Consider the following 18,586-nt stretch of genomic DNA (forward strand, 5'->3'; position numbering starts at 1 on the left):
TTAGCCTGTTTTAAGTCATATGCATTCTATGACCTAACCTAAATGAAATGCATTGTGATGTACCGATTCTCAGTGGCGTAGTGCAGTGTGTGTATGAGGCTGCCAGCCCAGCCGTGGAACCTGCAGGACGTCAGCAGCTTAGCTTCAGAGCAGGAGAGGAGAGGGAGGGAGGGTAAATAAATAAGACCATAAAGGATGCTTTGAGCCAGGCGGAGAGGTGGAGAGTAGAGGGGGCTCCGGTCAAACAGTCCCCAGGCTTGTTGGAGGCTGCTGGCTGCATTGCAGAGGGATAGGGAGCTAGCTGGGGTGTCCAGGGAGGGAAGGGGGGAGAGCGAGGAGAGGAGAAGGGGGTTATAGGAGACAGAGAGGGGAGCTGTGGAGGAGAAGCTCAGCAGCATCAGTCTACCAGCCAGTCGGGACAGTGTGACAGAGGGGGAGAGGAGAGAATGATTTAGGCTCTGCTGCAAACAGGGGATGCAGAGACGAGTTAATACTGCAGCACGGGACAGAGGAAGAAGAGGGGGGGAGGTGAGGAAACCTGGGGAAGACTCGTTGCAGGGCGCAAGGAGGAAATCAGACTCGAGGACCCCACTTTGGCCCGCGGTCTTCACCTTCACCATCACTTTGGCCCCATGCTGATGGAAATCAGGAGCATGGATGGAGAGCACCAGAGGCAGAGACCGGACTAGCTACTGTCCCCAACCTGTGAGCTACAGACGTAAGACTATACCAGCATCAGCTGCTGGTTGAGCACCTCTGATCCCATCTCAGCTGGGGGGCTTCATGCCCTGGGACAGTCCTGGGAGATAGAGGGAGGAGGTGGGGGAGGAGCAGGCAGCGGGGAGGCTGGCTCAGGAAAGTGGTGGAGGGTAGAGGTTTCAGCTGCCTGCTGTATTTTTGGATGCGGGATCTCCTGAATTAAGTGAGCAGGCTGGAATAAAGATGTAGTGTGAGCTAATAGAAGGGGGGGGGGGGTACAGAACAAGGAGAGTGCTGTGCTGAGGAGAGTAGAGGACGTCCCGGCTCAACGGACGGACCAGACGGAGATTTGGGGGGAGTCCTCAGGGGGAGACAAAGACAGAGGGTCCACTGGATCAGGAAGGTAAGGCTTTTAAAACATGTTCTGTCTTCATGATGTAAACTGCTGCTACTAGCACAGAAAGACGAGACACATCTGTGTTCTGGTGGTCCGCATTAAGGACTGTTTATGCATCTAAACTGGGGTTTAGGATTAAATCAATAGTTGTTAAGGTTTTGGAAAAGAGAATGAATGAAAGTACTCGCATGAGATCAAACCTGTTCAAGACGGACATCAACTGAACAGAAGTTTCAGGACCGTTAAAATAAGCAACTTTAGTCAGAAACATACAAAGACTCGAGTGTGTTCTGGCTTGTGTGGTGAATGTGTTTGCAATGTGAGGTAGAGAAAATATTTCTTCTGCTTGACACTGAGTGTGTGTTTGAGTGTGTGTGTGTGTGTGTGTGAGAGTGTGTGTGTGTGTGTGTGTCAGTGAGTGTCAGTGAGTTAGTAAACTAATTCACTTGAACAGGACTACATAAATTCCAGAACTGCTGCTCTTTCTGCTTTAAAGAGGGAAGTTATAAAATGACTCAGTAATAGCTGAGGAATAGGTGTGTGTGTGAGAGAGAGAGAGAGAGTGTGAGTGTGAGTGAGTGAGTGAGTGAGTGAGTGAGTGAGTGAGTGAGTGAGTGTGTGAGTGTGTGTGTGTGTGTGTGTGTGTGTGTGTGTGTTGCCTCCTGGCATGTACATGCGCTGCTTTTTCCCTCTCTGGAGGCAGACGGTGACCGGTAGGAAACGGTTGACAGGAACGCCTCAGAGCGGCCGTTTGAAGGCTTCTGCCTTCTCCAAAGAAAGCGCCGCCCTGTTTGACTTTCCGTGGCATCACTGCCATGCCGGACCTGCCGGGTCTGGTTGCTTTTTACACAAAGCCTGCTAGTATTTGACAGGCTGCTTATGAGACCTCAGGTGAAATAGATTATAAACGCCATGTTCCAGTCAGAAATAACAAATTCTTCTTCCTACAAATGTAAAGTTAAATTCATAACCACTAGAAAACACCCTTGCTCATTTCAACACAGTCAGGGATTAGCAGCTACAGCCTCACTTGGTCTGGTGTGACCGTGTTTATTGGGGTGGCTACTGTTTAGTTTAGATCGTCTAAACTTATCACTTTGTTCTACTTATTCTCCTGTTACACTGTGTTTTACTCTGCCACAGATTTAAAGACAACGTTTGTTACCTGGAGCGTTAGAATCTCATTAGAATGCATATTTAGATTGATGTTAGGTTTCAAAGGTAGTTATCACAAGTTGAAAGATCGCTAAACTGAGCGAGTCACCACAAGACGTGAGTGGAGGACCAGAGGCTACACTGGGCCCATTTCAATAGAAGGTATACAAATGACTTCATCAAACACAACTGACATGCAATTCAGACATTACTTTCTTGTGTTTGTTTTGAATGGTGATCCTGTGACTCACATCTCCTCAGCTACATCATTTCCTTCATTATGTGATGAGAAATGTAAAAGATGATTTAGTGCTGCACTACCAGGAGAGATGTGGAGGCACGGAGAGAGCACGCTGAAGGCAAATGACCCTGAAGTCCCAGACATTTCTTTTTTGTTTACAGTTTTTTTATTCTGTATTTTGTGTTTCACATCATAACTCTCTCCTCATATTAAAAATGTGTTGTGTTTGCTGGCCCGCATTGATAATGTCAAGGCTAACATTAGCAGGAAGTGAGGAGGTGAGCTGGCAGGTTAATTGGTGTAATCCATCACATATTCAATGTTGTTCATGTGATGAACATGAACATGTAGGGCCTGTCCTTAGACACGTAGACACGTTAGTTCCCTTTTTGTGTGCTCACCAACCGCACGTCCTCAATACCTCTCAGCTCATCCTGTCATCTCTCCCTCACTTCCTGCCATCGGACCTCCACGTCTGCCTTCTCACTGGGTATGCTGCTGTAGAGAGACAATGTTTCTGAATGAAATATTCATTTTGAACAACATTATAAGGACAGGTGCATAGAAGAATATGTGAGAAGATTCCAAGATGACCAAAAATGTCTTGGCATGTCATAGCACAGCATATGTATTTCCACTCCAATACACACAGCTTGAATGTAGCAAAAAGCTAATACACACTATTTTGGTTTTCACTGTCTCTGTTCTCTTTCAGTGACACCGCTGTGATGCAGCATTATACACTGTGACACTGTTACACTGTACACTGTATACTGTGACACTGTGACACTGTTACACTGTGACACTGTTACACTGTGACACTGTACACTGTATACTGTGACACTGTTACACTGTGACACTGTACACTGTGACACTGTTACACTGTAACACTGTACACTGTATACTGTGACACTGTGACACTGTTACACTGTGACACTGTAACACTGTACACTGTGACACTGTTCACTGTGACAATGTTACACTGTGACACTGTAACACTGTACACTGTACACTGTGACACTGTTCACTGTGACAATGTAACACTGTGACACTGCTGCTCAGCAGCAAACAGCCAACAGACAGTTAGAGAGCGGCTGGTGAACGTTCAGCAGCAGAAGAGACGGATCATTTTATCATCTTTTGAGAAAAATAAAATAGAACATGACTCAAAATAATGCATGTTTTCCTCCCAGACGTTATTCTGTCCAAGTAACAATGAAACACAGTAAATATCACAGGAAGTGAAAGATCATCATCATAATCTTATCCCATTAGACTTCTGAGGGAAGTTCTCATAATCAGCATATGAATAATTGAGTTATGGTCAGAAACATGTTTTGGTCACAGTGACCTTTGACCACCAAGATGTATCAGTTGATCCTTGAGCCAGATGTGATGAATACAGCTGCTGTGTGCTTTTCTTTGAGACTGACCAATACAACAGATAGAAGTACCACAACACAGAAGTAGAACATTCTAGAACTCACAAAACAATGGAAAGCATCTCCTCCCCTCCATCCTTCTGCTGCTGCTACGACCAGATGACACCTGGTGACAGTCATAAGGGGGCGTGGCTTCCAGTAGATTACATTCAGTGTCAACAAACAGTTGTAAGAATAATGACAGTATTTTTTTCTGCTGATCCATATATATATCTATCTATCTATAGATATATATTAAAAAATGACATACAGTGCAATATTTGACCTTGTGCTCCTCCTTCTACCTCTTTCTGACGAGTGTTGTGTACTTACACACTAACAGGGCCACTGCCACAGAAAGAAGGATCACAGATTTTAAATGTTTTAAACTGTTTAGTGTTTTGCCTTGGACAAACTATATTTTAAAAACTGGGCAAATAAAAACATAATTTCATTTAACTGCAATTGTAATTTGGTAAACCATTTTTTAAATAAATGCACCATCATATCTGTATACCTGAAGTGTCCAGTCTGAGTGACTACCGCCCCGTGGCACTCACACCCATTGTGATGAGGTGCTTCGACAAACTGGTTCTAGAGATTTAGAGTCCAAAGAATGAGGTGAAGGAGGGTTTAGCAGCAGCTTTTTTTGTGTATGTATTTTTTCTTTTGTAGCAAAATGAGACTGCAGTTCTGTGTTAAACAATGAAAATAAATGAACCTCGTAACCTTGTAGCTTTGAATATGTCAGGGATTACATTTGACCTCATGGGTGGGATTTTCCAACATTTTGACTAACAGTCAAGAGAGCCGGATAAGAAAGACAAAACAGGGCTGTCAGTGGAAAGAACCTCTAAATGACAGTGATGACACGTAAAAACAATGCTTGAGAAGGAGACTCTTTAGTGTCTTTTCCAAAACCTCTATTAACAAAATCCCCCTTTCTGTAACAACCTGGAGAGCACATAGACTGTTTCTCCAGTGCCAGGATGTAAATCTATACATCCACTCAGAGAGGTGGATACATGTGTCTGTGCTAGTGTGTCCCACAGAGCTGAATGTAACAGAGATATCTGTCTGTCTCTCCTGCGTTGGCCTGGCCAGGTGGGTTGGGGGTGGAGGGTGAGGAGGGCCATGAAAAGACAGAATTGTTCCTCCGTTTTGACTGTTCCAAGCACTGGCCAAACCCCGGATGGCCTTTAATTAGAACTATTAACCCAGAGAGAGGGAAGAAGGGAGCGCCAGAGGGTCTAATGGGAGGAGGGGCGAGGAAGGAGGGAGGAATATGAATGAGGGTAGAACAGATGGGCAGATGGTGTTCAACTGTAAGTTCTTCATTTAAAGAGCTTGAATGTCCACCAAATCTAAGCCAGATACTCTTTGACAAGGTATTCTGTGCAGTGTATATGAAAACCAGGTTGTCTTTTAAGTATTTACTCTCTGCGCAGAGAAGGTTCAATCATCACAACAGAATGTGTACAGTCTCAGTGAGGAAGGACCAAGACAAAAGTGAACAAGCTTTCTTTATACAGAATGAGCAAAGGTGGGGGCCGACGGCCAACGTTACAGACATTTTGATTTCAGACTGATAGGAACAACAATGAAAAACAAACGTCCAGCAACCACAACAAGCGGCCCAAAGGCCTTGGTGCTGGAACATTCTCATACAACACAGTTAGTTATCTTTGTGAACAGAGAGGGAGAATTCTTCTTCTGCACAACAGAGACACCGTGAAGTTACCTATGCATGAATACGATATACTGAGTAGAAATATATACTAAGTAAAAATTGAGCATTACAGATCCTGATGCCTGAATCATTCAGTAAAGTTCTATAAACCCAAAAGCAGTCTCCGTGTCCTGGCCAGTTAAAGCCTTCAGCTCAACTACTGTTGTAATACAACTATAGTGGAGGTCAATAGTGGGTTTAGTACTCATACTAGTATCAGCAATAGTTCCATAATTATTAGTAGCTGTAAATAACTGCTACACTGAACAGTTCTCTTTTGGCATCATGTCTCCATGATGTCAACGGTTGATGCTGGTGCCTTTTAGCTGATGGTGGCCGGTAAAATCTTTTGTATAAAAAACAGGAAGTGTTGCATGGTCTCTGGAATCCAGAGGCCCCAATATCTGTCCAACCTGACTTGTACAAAAGACCTGTGTTGATACGTCACCCTTTCATGTAGTGAATAACATGCTCAAGCTCCTCATGTGTATGTCCATACGTGGATTCAAGTAGCAAATGTTGTGCAAAACTAAGTAGCATTGCTATAAATGAAACTATTTATTCTTGTGAAAGTCAATTCAAACACAGTTTACCCACTTTCAGTGTTACTTCTCTCTTTCCCTGCCTTCTCCTTCTCCTTCTCCTTCCACTTTCACCCTTTCTATAAAATAAACTTCTCATTTCTGCTCTCCTCTTACCTGATCTTCACTCCAGTAAATCCTTCAACCTGTCCCTGAACATGCGTCCTCTTACTGAATGATCCTCACTTTGACATCTGTTGGGGTCCACACTACCCCACATTCTCCTCCACCTCCAGATGCCCTCTCGCTGCAGGAATGCGCTGAACATCGTGGTCACCACCCTTTTTGCTGCGGTGGTCCTCTTCACCATTCTGCTGGCCTATGTCACAGGTTAACTTGTGAATTTCAATGATATACTCATAGACAAACATGTATATGAGAATCAAAACAAGTGATGGTCACGATGATGATGATGATGATAACAGGTGACGTTTTTTGGTTTGGTTTTTCTTAACTTCGTCTCTACTGTGTTTCTTCCTGATAAAGGCTACCAGTTCATCCACACTGAGCAGCACCACCTCTCCTTTGGCCTCTATGGTGCCTTCCTTTCCCTCCATCTCCTCCTCCAGAGCCTTTTCGCCTTCCTGGAGCATCGGCGGATGAGGAGCCCCTCAAGGCCACAGCACCTCCGACGCTCCGTGGCTCTCTGCATTGCTGCCTACCAGGAGGACCCGGACTACCTGAGGAAGTGCCTGCGCAGTGTTCGCCGAATCTCCTTCCCTGGGCTGAAGGTTGTGCTGGTGGTGGATGGTAACCGGCCAGAGGATCACTACATGGTTGACATTTTTCAGGAGGTGATGGGCGGGGCTGACCAGGCTGGCAGTATGGTGTGGAAGGGAAACTACCACAGTGATGGGAGTGGAGGAGGAGTCGGAGGTGGAGGGAGGAGCACAGTGCACATGGAGGAGGCAGCACGAGTGGCTCGGCTGGCCAGAGGCTGCCGCTACTCCTGTATCATGCAGGAGTGGGGAGGGAAAAGAGAGGTGATGTACACTGCCTTTAAAGCACTGGGGGACAGTGTGGATTATGTGCAGGTAAGGACACCGAAAATAGTATGCATATTTGAGGGACCACATCAAAAAACATTTTAGAAGTTTTAAAAAAGGTTTAGAGGGCCACTTGACCAATTTTACACATTCACAAGATCTGTTTCCTCCCCATAAGGTATACTACACTCAGCCTGTAGCAACATTTATATAATCTCTTGTATGTCTCAAGGAAATTTGGGAAATCTGAGAAAATAACCCTAATGATAACAAGGGTTACCTCGGCTTGGGCTTGAGACTTCCTGTTTTCAACAGACAGCCTGTGTTACGAAGTGTATGTGTGGAGTAAGGATAATACAGTGTACTCCATTATTCTCTATTCCATTTTGAAACCAGAAAACAAGAGTAAAACAGGAAATCACATTTACCTCAAAAATACAATCACTTGAATCTAAATTCAAAGAACTGTATTTATTCAAGTTTTTGCAAAAAGATTACATTTGAACACATCATGATAATGTTAGAATTCCCCTTCGCCCAATACTCATTTTAACTGAATGGAGCATGAACTTAATATAATGTTAATCAATGGCACCACCCATTAACCTTAGCTGCACGCTCCATGCAGGACTGTGTGGCTTACCGGCTGCTAGCAGCTAACGCTAGCTAGCTCTCGTCCTTTGTTGTTCACAATGGAGCGGAGAAACAATAGGTTGCATCCTCCAGATGCAACTACATTGAGTTTACTGCGTCCCAAACACATTTTCTATCGTTCCCGGGACGACGGGTCTCGAGCCCTCACGGCTCGACATGAGTGTATCCCAGGCAGATAGTTTGTAGTGAAATTGATCTCAAAATGGTCACAAATGTGTATTACATGATCTACAAATGAAGAATACGATTTACAAATGTCTGCAACAATTTGTATGTAATTTTGGGTCTTCACAAATGTGTGTTTCAATCTACACTTACATTTGTGCATGGAGCTGTCTCCAGCTCCACACAGATGCACAAATTCATGCTGTGGTTAAGGACTAGTGGAAAACTGGGACATCTGGTCTTTCGGTGAAATTCTGTGTAATTTGGGAAACAAAACTTTCTGAATTGACAGATTAGCTCTTCACCCCTTGATTAGAACACATACATTTACTCACTATATACTCTATGTAGTTTCCTGTAAATGTAAATGTATGGTTAGAATAAGCTCCTGTTAGGTGTGGACCCTCCCTATACGTAAAATACACCTAGATGCCGCATTTGCCGCTTTATCCCGTTGCTGCGATACATCAACGTTGCCGCGATACATCAACGTTGCCGCCATATTGGAGCAGGCAGGACTGTCCTGTAAACAAATAGTGATGGCGAGTCTACATTTCTCAAGCTATTTCAATGTGTCGTTTCAAGAATTCAAGGGTCTCATGATTCCAAAATGGTGACAAAATAAAACCTGAAAGAATGAAAGAACACCCACTCTCAAACGTTATTCCACTGCAAGACCTGTAATCAGTGCAGAAAGAAGGAATTAACACATTTCTCTGCTCAATGCTTTGATCAGATTCGACCATCTTTGTCAATACATTAGCCCATCATGGATTGTCCTAATAAAAGCTTGTCATCTTGTAATGTCACTGGTGTTTATGTTTTGTTGCTGTGTGGTTTGTAACAGTGGAAAAGAGAGTCTGTCCTTTTCCATTGCGCTGTGTAGCTACAGCATTGAATTCAGATTATTTTATCTTCCAGAAAGTTTTCTTGTATTAAGTTAACCGCAGATTTTGGCAGTAGGCCAAAAATTGACGACCAATTCAACTGTGAACATAGGGACGGCTGAGTGTGTGTGGCCAACAATAATCACATTACAAAGCCATCAATGGAGGACAATTTATATTCATCTGCACACTCTAACCAGATATCATTTAATTAAGTCAGCTGTATTAATGGTGCTTTGGATATCTGTCCTGCTTCTGTGCTGGCTCATACTGATGTCAACATTCCTCTCAATGAAATAAATAATACTGAACATTGTTTGCATACTATGAATGCTGACAATGTTTAAGTCAGACTTTTAATTTAGTAGAAATACCAGCTGCACTATAAAGTACCATAAGGTAAATGTGCATCTATGGGTGCCTTTCCTTTGAATACGTATGTGTTGAGTCTTCACATAATATCACACCCTTAATGATTCTCAATACAAAATTCAGAGCAGAGGGATTGCCTCTCCCTGGCTCTCATATTGGCAACGGCAGAGGTGGCTGCTAGCAGCTAATGGTGCTAGCAGCTAATGGTGCTAACAGCGTGACCAGTACAAAGAAGGGCAACAGGCATGCAACTAACTATGCACAAACATGCAGTTGCGGCTGGCCTGGCGATGTAAACAAAGAAAAGAAAAACTCGGATTACAACACACATAGAGGGAGAGTGACTTCATTCTCTGCTCAGTTAGACATTAATCCTATATATTTTTACATTGCAAATAGTTGTTTGCTGCTATGTTGCTCTGGATATCGTATTGAGAACCACATTTTAATTCTAATCCTAAATTTAAACCAAACAGGCATTCAAAATCTTTGAACTATATTTTAAACTTTTGTGTCTCACATAAAAGCCATTGAACAAACAATAGCCACCCAAAACAACAGAAAATCAACATCGGACTTAACGGTGCAAGATACGAGATTGGTAGCATTTCGATTGCCTCTCAACGGCTCTCAACATGGCGACGCCTCACAGTGCTAGTAGTGCTAACGTTACAAACTACAGCAAACCTGCTGACAGAGCTAACAATGTTTACCTGAGAGGGAACCGGAAGGGTGTGCGCAACGCAGTGGCGGGCCGTGCATTCTATACCTGGGCCTTCAGTGCTGTCCGACTACAGTTCCACCTCCTAATAACCTCATTATGAGCCACAGCTACGGTTATTTGTTTCTAAGGGTGTAATAATACACGTATTCGTATTAAACCGTTCGGTACGAGGCTTATGAACCGAACAATACGTTTGAATAATACTAGTGCGTTTGGAAAATGCAGAAGCTTAAATTGTGGGAAATATAATGTTTTCGTTGGACTTTGCTCACGTAGGAGACAACGGGCTGTGACCTCTGAACCCGGAACAAAAATAACCAAAACACAGCTGAGGCCCCGCACTTCTGGGAGGCTACGCTAAACTAGCTTAACAAACAATAACTCTGCACATGACGGGATGCTTCGGAATTAACGGACAATGCATATAGTCCAAATCTATATAATTAACACAATGACAACAACAAACTCACAAGAACCAGTCACATATATTCATATGACAACAGAGCAACAAATCAATCCAGCAACACTGCAGCGGAACACGCATTCTGCTACACACTCGAGGGCCATTCAGATATTAGATGTAAAAAAACAAACCAAATGCAGTTCACTTAAAGACAAACTCCATCCTCCTTTCTCTGTTGACTAAGAGTTTAATCACACGGTTAAATCCCAACTCACAAATCTGTTTCTCCTCCTTCAGCCATTGAGTGTTAAAAAACAAAGCTAGGTAAAAAATAATAAACTACACCAAGCAAAATGCAAAAAATGTCATCATTTCTTCCATATCTTTCAATTTGAACTCTTACTACTCCGACTAAGCTTTGCTGGCTACCTTAAATTTCGTTTCACAATAGTCACGTGCTCGCCCACTGACCAATCACAGCACACGCTGCCCCTCACTGCAGAGCTGCACTGGAAACTGAGCTGCACGTAATGCTGACGTAGTTGTAGACCAGCTAGCAGGCTCTGACACGTCAAAGAATACGCCCAACATGTCAAACTAAAGATCTGATTGGTTGAACACTATGACAATCAACAATATCGTCCCCATTCACTTAAACTGCAAAGGGATTCACTTGTGAGTCTGCAGGCCTCTGCCTCTCTTCTTACCTAGAGACACAGAGGTGAGATCTGATTGGATAAAAGCTCTACTTAAAACAAGCTGCACTGGAAGCAGAGCAACTGAGGAAGACAGTAGCTGTGCAATGAGAACATAAGATAATGGGAAACATATTTTTATAAATTATAATACATGTAGTGTATTTAAGAAAAATTATTAAATTATAAAATAGCTATAACTTTGTGATTGTGTTTAGGCCAGCAAAGAAGGCCTTGCTGGCCCTGACGCCCACCACTGGCGCATTGTTTCCGCAATGACTAGTTGGTCGTGCCGGCCTTATGAGTTGTAATCGCTATATGAGAGCAGCGAAGATCAGCGACCCTGGCCTAGCAAGTGGGGCATCCTCACGTGCACAAACATGCACTTTAAGCACATGCGACCAGCCAGGCCCGGCTATGGCAACCATGAACAGCATAAGTGGTTACGGATAAGGGATGGATCTTTACATCGCAAATAGTTGTTAAACAACAAACTCATTCTTCATATCCTCTGTGCCCTTGCTGTGGGTCAATGGTCATGTCCACAGCTGACCCAGTTCAGTGTAGGTAGAATGAACCAGCTGGGATCTGTCAGCAGCCTCTCATTTCTCTAATGGATTTCACTCAGTGTTGCAACACCTGCAGCCTTAACTTGACCAATGGATGTATATTTCTGAGTCTGTGACGCGATGCATTATTGCCACCCTGTGCTTGTTGTGTCCTTTTTCAGGTGTGTGACTCAGACACAGTTCTAGACCCAGCATGTACCATAGAAATGCTGAAGATCCTTGAGGAAGATCCAATGGTGGGAGGGGTCGGTGGAGACGTGCAGGTAAAATACAATACAATAATGAAGACCCAAGACTATAGATGTTTGGTTTGAAAGTCAACTTAAAAACTCTTGGGCCACCAAGGGAGTTGATTGAAAACTCATTACTACATGTCACGAAAGCACATTTTCCTTTTCTTCCTTTGTTGATTTATGTTCCCTTTACTTTCCTATCCTCCAGATCCTTAACAAGTACGACTCCTGGATCTCCTTCCTCAGCAGCGTACGCTACTGGATGGCCTTCAACATCGAGCGGGCCTGCCAGTCCTACTTTGGGTGCGTCCAGTGTATCAGTGGCCCTCTGGGGATGTATAGGAACTCTTTGCTCCAGCGCTTCCTGGAGCCCTGGTACCACCAGACCTTCCTAGGCTCCAAGTGCAGCTTCGGTGATGACCGCCACCTCACCAATCGGGTGCTCAGCTTCGGCTACAAGACAAAATTCACAGCGCGATCGCAATGCCAGACTGAGACACCGACCCAGTATCTGCGTTGGCTAAACCAGCAGACTCGATGGAGCAAGTCTTATTTCCGTGAGTGGTTGTATAATGCCCTGTGGTTCCACAAGCACAGCCTCTGGATGACCTATGAGTCCGTGGTCACTGGCTTCTTCCCTTTCTTCTTGGTTGCCACCGTCATCCATCTCTTCTACCGTGGAAGGCTGTGGAACATCCTGCTCTTCTTATTAACAGTCCAACTGGTTGGGATGGTGAAGGCCACCTACGCCTGTTTCCTGCGTGGCAGCCTGGTGATGATCTTCATGTCACTGTACTCTCTGCTCTACATGTCCAGCTTGCTCCCTGCCAAGATATTTGCCCTGCTCACCATCAACAAGGCTGGATGGGGCACTTCAGGCCGCAGGAAGATTGTGGTGAACTTCATTGGTGCTGTGCCTGTCACAGTGTGGGCTATGGTGCTGCTCGGGGGTGTGGTGTATACAATCTACTGTGAAACACAGGAGCCATTTAGTGAGACAGAGAAAGTCTTGTTGATAGCAGGGACAATACTTTACGCCTGCTACTGGCTCATTCTGCTGGTGCTCTACCTGGCAATCGTAGCCAAACGGTGTAACAAGAGGGAAGAGCAGTATCACTTGCCATATGCGGAAGCATAACCCTGCTTCCAGGGAGACTGGTAGGACATTCACACCGAGTTTGACAGCAGTGTGACTCTAGCAATGTCTCTGAACCTGTGAAATGCTAAAGTGATGAGCTGTGAATCACAAAGACTTTCATCTTCATCATTGGTGCTAAAAAGGTGTGAATCTGAAATCTGAGCAGCAGGAATCTAATCCAGTTAGGGGAGACTCAGTGATGAGTAGATCCACAGAGCTTGCCAATTTATATCATGCTTAACGGTGCTTCACATTGAAAAACCAAACCAAACGAACTGATCCAGTGTTCACACACTAAGTAACGACGTGCTCAGAAGAACATTAGTGTATGGGAACAGGTTAGCTGTAAACTGTGACAAATGGGTGCAGTGCAGTGCTTTTAATGAATATAAAGTAGGAAAAGGGACAAAATGAGACTTAGAGACATAGGTCTTGTTTATTAGTTGGTCAGTTTTTCGGGTCCCTCATTTTGATAGAGATGAGATGGGGTCAAATGCGACAGACCTGAACGTCTATAATAAATAATAGATAAAATAGCAAGGCAATTCTCTCAAGTCTAAGCACCTCTATACCAGAAAAGAAGAGGGGACCTTAGATGCATTTAGTCACAAGAGTGTGTCTCAAAGGTGTTCAGACAGAACGCAAAGCAAATTTTAGAAGTGGTGCAATTGCCAGAGTCAATTGAAAGAACTGACTGGGCATGATAGATGCTCTATGTGGCACAAAATACATCTGAGAAAGTTTCAAATGTTTAAACGTGAGTGTGATGAAGTGTGATATTTAGAATATTTTCCAACATGGAACTGACCTGAAGGTGAAACTTATCTATACTGTTTTTGTCAACGGAGGCCAATGGCTTTGAAGAGAACATAGATAACTTTAACTTTCAGGTCTGATGGCAAGATAAGGTGGTCAAATTATTTTGTTAAGGTGAGCCTTTCTTTTAGGTGGCTAAAATACATGTTGCTGCTGCCGCTGTCCACAGCAGTATATTACTTTGCTCTTGTGTCAATACTCCTGGCCGTTTCTCCAAACTGGGGGCAGGCCGACAGCCATTGACAGTAGGTAGACCTGATACATTGACTATGGATAAGTACCTCTTAGAACCCCATTTCAAAACACACGAACCATCTCTTTTACTGTTTGTGAACAATAAACATAGACTGTTTATGTGAAGACTCGGTTTGTGTTCTGCCTCAACACATCATAAAGCATAGGTTAGTCTATCTTAGTACAATACTCACATACCATATAGACATCTTTCAAAGAGTTGTTGGTTGCGGTAATCATCCAGTGGCTGTGAAGTAATATCTCTTCAAAGATTTACCTTTTCAAAACCTATACTGTTACATAGAGCACGTCCACACTACTCCGTTTCCATTTTAAATGCACATGTTTTGCTACGTTTACACTGAGCGTCTACACTACGCCGGCGTTTTCGAGCGCCGAAAACGGAGGAGTTTGAAAACTCCGGGTTGCGTTTTCGTGTGGGTGGTCGGAAACAGATAAGTTTAGAAACGATGACGCCCACACCCGCGTTCACTACTTGATTGGTTCTTAGCAGTCATGACGTGTCCTTCCCTGATTCGTCACATCCCTATCACGTGACCCGGAAGCTCACAAACAACATTGATTACCGATCGACTACCAGGTTAATTTAACATGGACAACTGATTACAGGTGTAGCTGACCTTGTTGTCTTTACTAGCAGCTGTTGTTCAGTAAAAGTCTGCATTATTACGGAGGAAGCAGCTGTTAATGGAGCGATCAGTGACCAGCAGCGTCATCACCCTACGGAGCGGACGTCTGAACTCACGGTTAGCAGTAAATGCTATTCAGTAGGACAGATAGCTAAGCCACCAGCAGAGCTACGAGTGAGAACAAACAACAACGAGTGAGAGACGTGCGTTGACCACATTTATGGACCCATAATCTAATAAACTGTTACGTGTAAGTGTTGATTTTAAAGTGAATTTGATGTGTGAGAGAGAGATAGAACATGACCTGCAGTGCTGTAACTAACGTTAAGTAAATAAAACTTTCCACGAACTGTGTCTGTTTGAGTTCATAGAGGAAGATTTTAGAGAAGATCTTAAGTATCAAACACAACCATTCATTATTAAAGACTACTTTATTACTCTGTCCTATTATTTTAGCTAAGCAACCAATCCACTTCCTGTTCATATCAACACCCACACGCATGCCCAGTGTATGTGAAGAGTCACGTGATATTCGTTTTCAGGGGTGTTAGTCTGGACGGAGATCAATTCGAAAACGATGCTGAAACGCCATGTGGACGGAGATCGTTTTAGTTTTAAAACTCCGTTTTCGTTTGAAAACGTAGTAGTATGGATGTAGCCTTAGCCCAGCGGTGTCAAACATGCCTCTTAACACCTCCAAACCCTTAACACCCATACCTTGCATCTTATGTAAATGAGAGTGAGACAACTTCCCAACCTCAATTTGGGGTCGTGGATATCCATTGTTTCAGACAGTTCATAGATTGGTTCAATCAGAAAGAGTGTAGTTTTGCTTGCATTCAGTATATGATAACACAAGAGACAGAATTTCAGGGTCATAGTGAAATTTGACAACACAAATCTGAACTTTTCTCAAATAAAGAGAGAAATAATTTTCCTGCTTGTAAAGGAAAGACGGATAAACTAGCTTTCATATCCGCGTCACTCCCAAATCCTAATTCTTAAAGGGACCGCACACAATGGATGGAGAATGGACCTGACAGTGTCAACTTTATATCGTTAAGTATGATGATAGGGTGTTGGATTGTAATTTGAAGGGGGAGAAAACATACAAACCAGAACGCACGCACATATGTAGCATGTTAGAGTTATAAATAACTTGTCCATGTGAGAAACAATAGTTTAATTTAATGACATCACCAAAAAAAAAAAAAGTTTTTTTTTTAATCCAATAATGCCAAATTATTTGGGGGGGCTGTAGAACATTTTAGGGGGGCTTCAGAACAGAACCATAGGGTACATCCCAAGTCTCTTATTTGTCATTTCCTCAGGCCTCGCTCCTCGCTTGAACCGGACGTTGTTCTGCTCTGGCCGTCCCAAAGCTCTTATTTCTCAGTTTAAGTCACCAGTTGGTCATAGTTTCATTCAGGGATTCAGAGATTTTGTATGTGGTCACTTTTATATATTGCCAAATTATGTAACAGTATAGTTTGCTAAAGGAAACTATTCTCTTAACTTTGGACATTTGTGTCCTTTTATACAGTAGATGAAACCAGTTGATTCATTCCATCAACGGTGTAAAGACTGAAGACCAAAGACATTTCTTTTGAAAACTGAAGCTGCTCTCTAGCTTCTCCAGAGGCCGATTAAAAGCCAAATTAACTGATTCAATTTGAGCAATTAAGAGTTTACATCCAATAACACGAGAGAAGAGCGTAAGAGCTTTTTTTTTTTCTTTCATCTTTTTAAAGAGACACATTTAGTTTTGAAGGTACTGTATGTTTCAAAAACTGAACAACTGGTCCATTTGTCAGGTGTGAGCACCATCAGCACATCTGTGCCTCCACTGACACATCTCTTCATTTCTCTTTGTGCCATTTAGGTTATAATCGTATTGATTTATTTTGGGTGGGCTGTATGAATTTAAACTTGAAAGTTCAAACACATAGATGGATAGTAAAAAGGAAATTGTGTTGAATAAGCTTGATTTTCCTTTCTGACGGCCAACCAGTGATGCCAGAGGTCTTGTTCCTTGACCTCTGCTGCTTCCATCTCTGGGCATCACAACATGCTGGAATTTTCCAAAGTCATTAAAAATGCTTCCTATTTCGGACACAGTCCTCCCATTTATTCCAAATAGAGAATGCCGCGTGATTTAAATGACTACATTGACATTTCCCGATGTTATTTTGTTCACTGTATTGTATGCTCACTTTAAAAAAAATAGAGATATATATTTCACAGAACCGGACTAGAGCATCAATGTTTAAACATTAATACTAAGACATAATATCCTGCACCCAAACAGGCTGTAATGAGCAATCTTCTTTTGTTATAATTGATCTTGTGTTATTGGAAGTAAACTCTTAATTGGGATGAAGCAGCAGTTGCTCAAATGGAATCAGTTGAATCGGCCTCTGGTGCTGAGAAGCTAGAGAGTGCAGCTTTAGTTTGAAGTGAGAGGCATGGATGTGTTTGATTTAACAGTGAGGAAACTGTCAGAAACTGGATACTGGATAATAAATAGTTGATTTTAGCAGACAAATAATGCAGTTTTTCTTTTATACCCAAGGATGTAGTGGAGGGCAGTTTGTAGGAAATACATTTAGCATGTATAAATCTAAAGAAAGATGACAGGACAAGGTTTTCAAGCACAAAATAGTGCTTTCACAGCAAACTGAAAAATATCCTTCCTTTCACAAACTGAAGCTTTCCCAATTGTAGTTGTTTTTTTTGCGTTTTGCCTTCATTCAGTAGTTACTGTAGAGAGGCAGACAAGAAATGCAGGGAGAGCACTGGAATGACATCCATCAATTATATGTATGTATGGCCACCAGACGCACCAATTAACTCGACACCGTTAACCCTGTTTACGTCATTGTAAGTCTGTCCTATTCTTAGTTCTACACAAAACAATCCCAGAAACTACTGACTGGCTTTCCATGCAGTTTGCTGTGAGTCTATTGGTCCCCAGAGGATGATTTCACATGCTGAGCCTACATCCTGTAGGTTTGTTGAGCACCATCATCCGGGCAAAGCTCCCACAGTTGGTCAATCACAAGGTACTAAATATTGAAAACTAGAGGCTGGATTTTAACGCAACTTGCTGTAGATATCGGTAAATATGAATGGTCTCCTGAGGATTTATTGTTTGTAATTGCCATCCTCAGGATAGAGTGTACATTTCCATTCACCTGTTTTTATGTTCATTTACTATTTCTACATAAAGAAGTGAAGACAATAGATGAAGTATTTTTATGCCTGCCTGAGATTGAAATGTTGGTGTTTAAAAATAGAGAAGATGCAATAATGCTTCTGTTTCTTGTAAGCAAAGCATTACTGTAATGCTGCCACTCTGAGGGGGTTATTTTACCAGACTTTTAAAAATGTGCTTAAAATCTATAGTATATTGGCATACCTATTGTCATTTATATATCATATGACAGTGTGTGATGGACTTCCAGAGACGTCTAGATAGGCTTGAGTCGTATTTGCTAACAGCACCATGTATTACACGTATCAACATGTATCACCACGAATCACCACTTACAACCACAAATCACGTCTCACCATGTAATCACACGTATCACTATGTATCCCCACAGATCAGCCCATAGTAATATTTCACTATGTATCCCCACAGATCAGCCCATAGTAATGTTTCACTATGTGTACCCACAGCTCAGCCCATAGTAATGTTTCACTATGTATCCCCACAGATCACCCCATAGTAATGTTTCACTATGTATCCCCACAGATCACCCCATAGTAATGTTTCACTATGTGTCCCCACAGATCAGCCCATAGTAATGTTTCACTATGTATCCCCACAGATCA

The 18,586-nt window shown here is 42.8% G+C and overlaps 1 protein-coding gene across 2 annotated transcripts; it reads left to right on the plus strand.

The window, feature by feature from the left end:
- The first annotated feature begins 996 nt into the window (after positions 1-996).
- Positions 997-14,624, plus strand: has3 (hyaluronan synthase 3). Of its 2 annotated transcripts, none has more exons than XM_031868135.1 (5): positions 997-1,102; positions 6,357-6,553; positions 6,710-7,257; positions 11,840-11,941; positions 12,120-14,624. In XM_031868135.1, the coding sequence occupies exons 2-5, from the start codon at positions 6,460-6,462 to the stop codon at positions 13,047-13,049; spliced, it is 1,674 nt and encodes a 557-aa protein (XP_031723995.1). In that variant the 5' UTR covers positions 997-1,102; positions 6,357-6,459; the 3' UTR covers positions 13,050-14,624. The 2 variants fall into 2 exon arrangements, with proteins under 2 accessions (XP_031723995.1, XP_031723996.1); XM_031868136.1 differs by having other exon boundaries at positions 6,460-6,553.
- Positions 14,625-18,586: the final 3,962 nt, after the last annotated feature.

The sequence above is a fragment of the Anarrhichthys ocellatus genome, unplaced genomic scaffold, assembly GCF_004355925.1.
Source record: "Anarrhichthys ocellatus isolate YVR2014 unplaced genomic scaffold, GSC_Weel_1.0 scaffold41, whole genome shotgun sequence".
In the NCBI taxonomy this organism is placed as follows: domain Eukaryota; kingdom Metazoa; phylum Chordata; class Actinopteri; order Perciformes; family Anarhichadidae; genus Anarrhichthys; species Anarrhichthys ocellatus.

Excerpts from the sequence above, each read along its gene's own strand:
- has3 (XM_031868135.1), top strand. The coding sequence starts at position 6,460 with ATGCCCTCTCGCTGCAGGAATGCGCTGAACATCGTGGTCACCACCCTT. Across the intron at positions 6,554-6,709 it reads TCTGCTGGCCTATGTCACAG|GCTACCAGTTCATCCACACT; the intron begins GTTAACTTGTGA and ends TTCCTGATAAAG. Across the intron at positions 7,258-11,839 it reads ACAGTGTGGATTATGTGCAG|GTGTGTGACTCAGACACAGT; the intron begins GTAAGGACACCG and ends GTCCTTTTTCAG.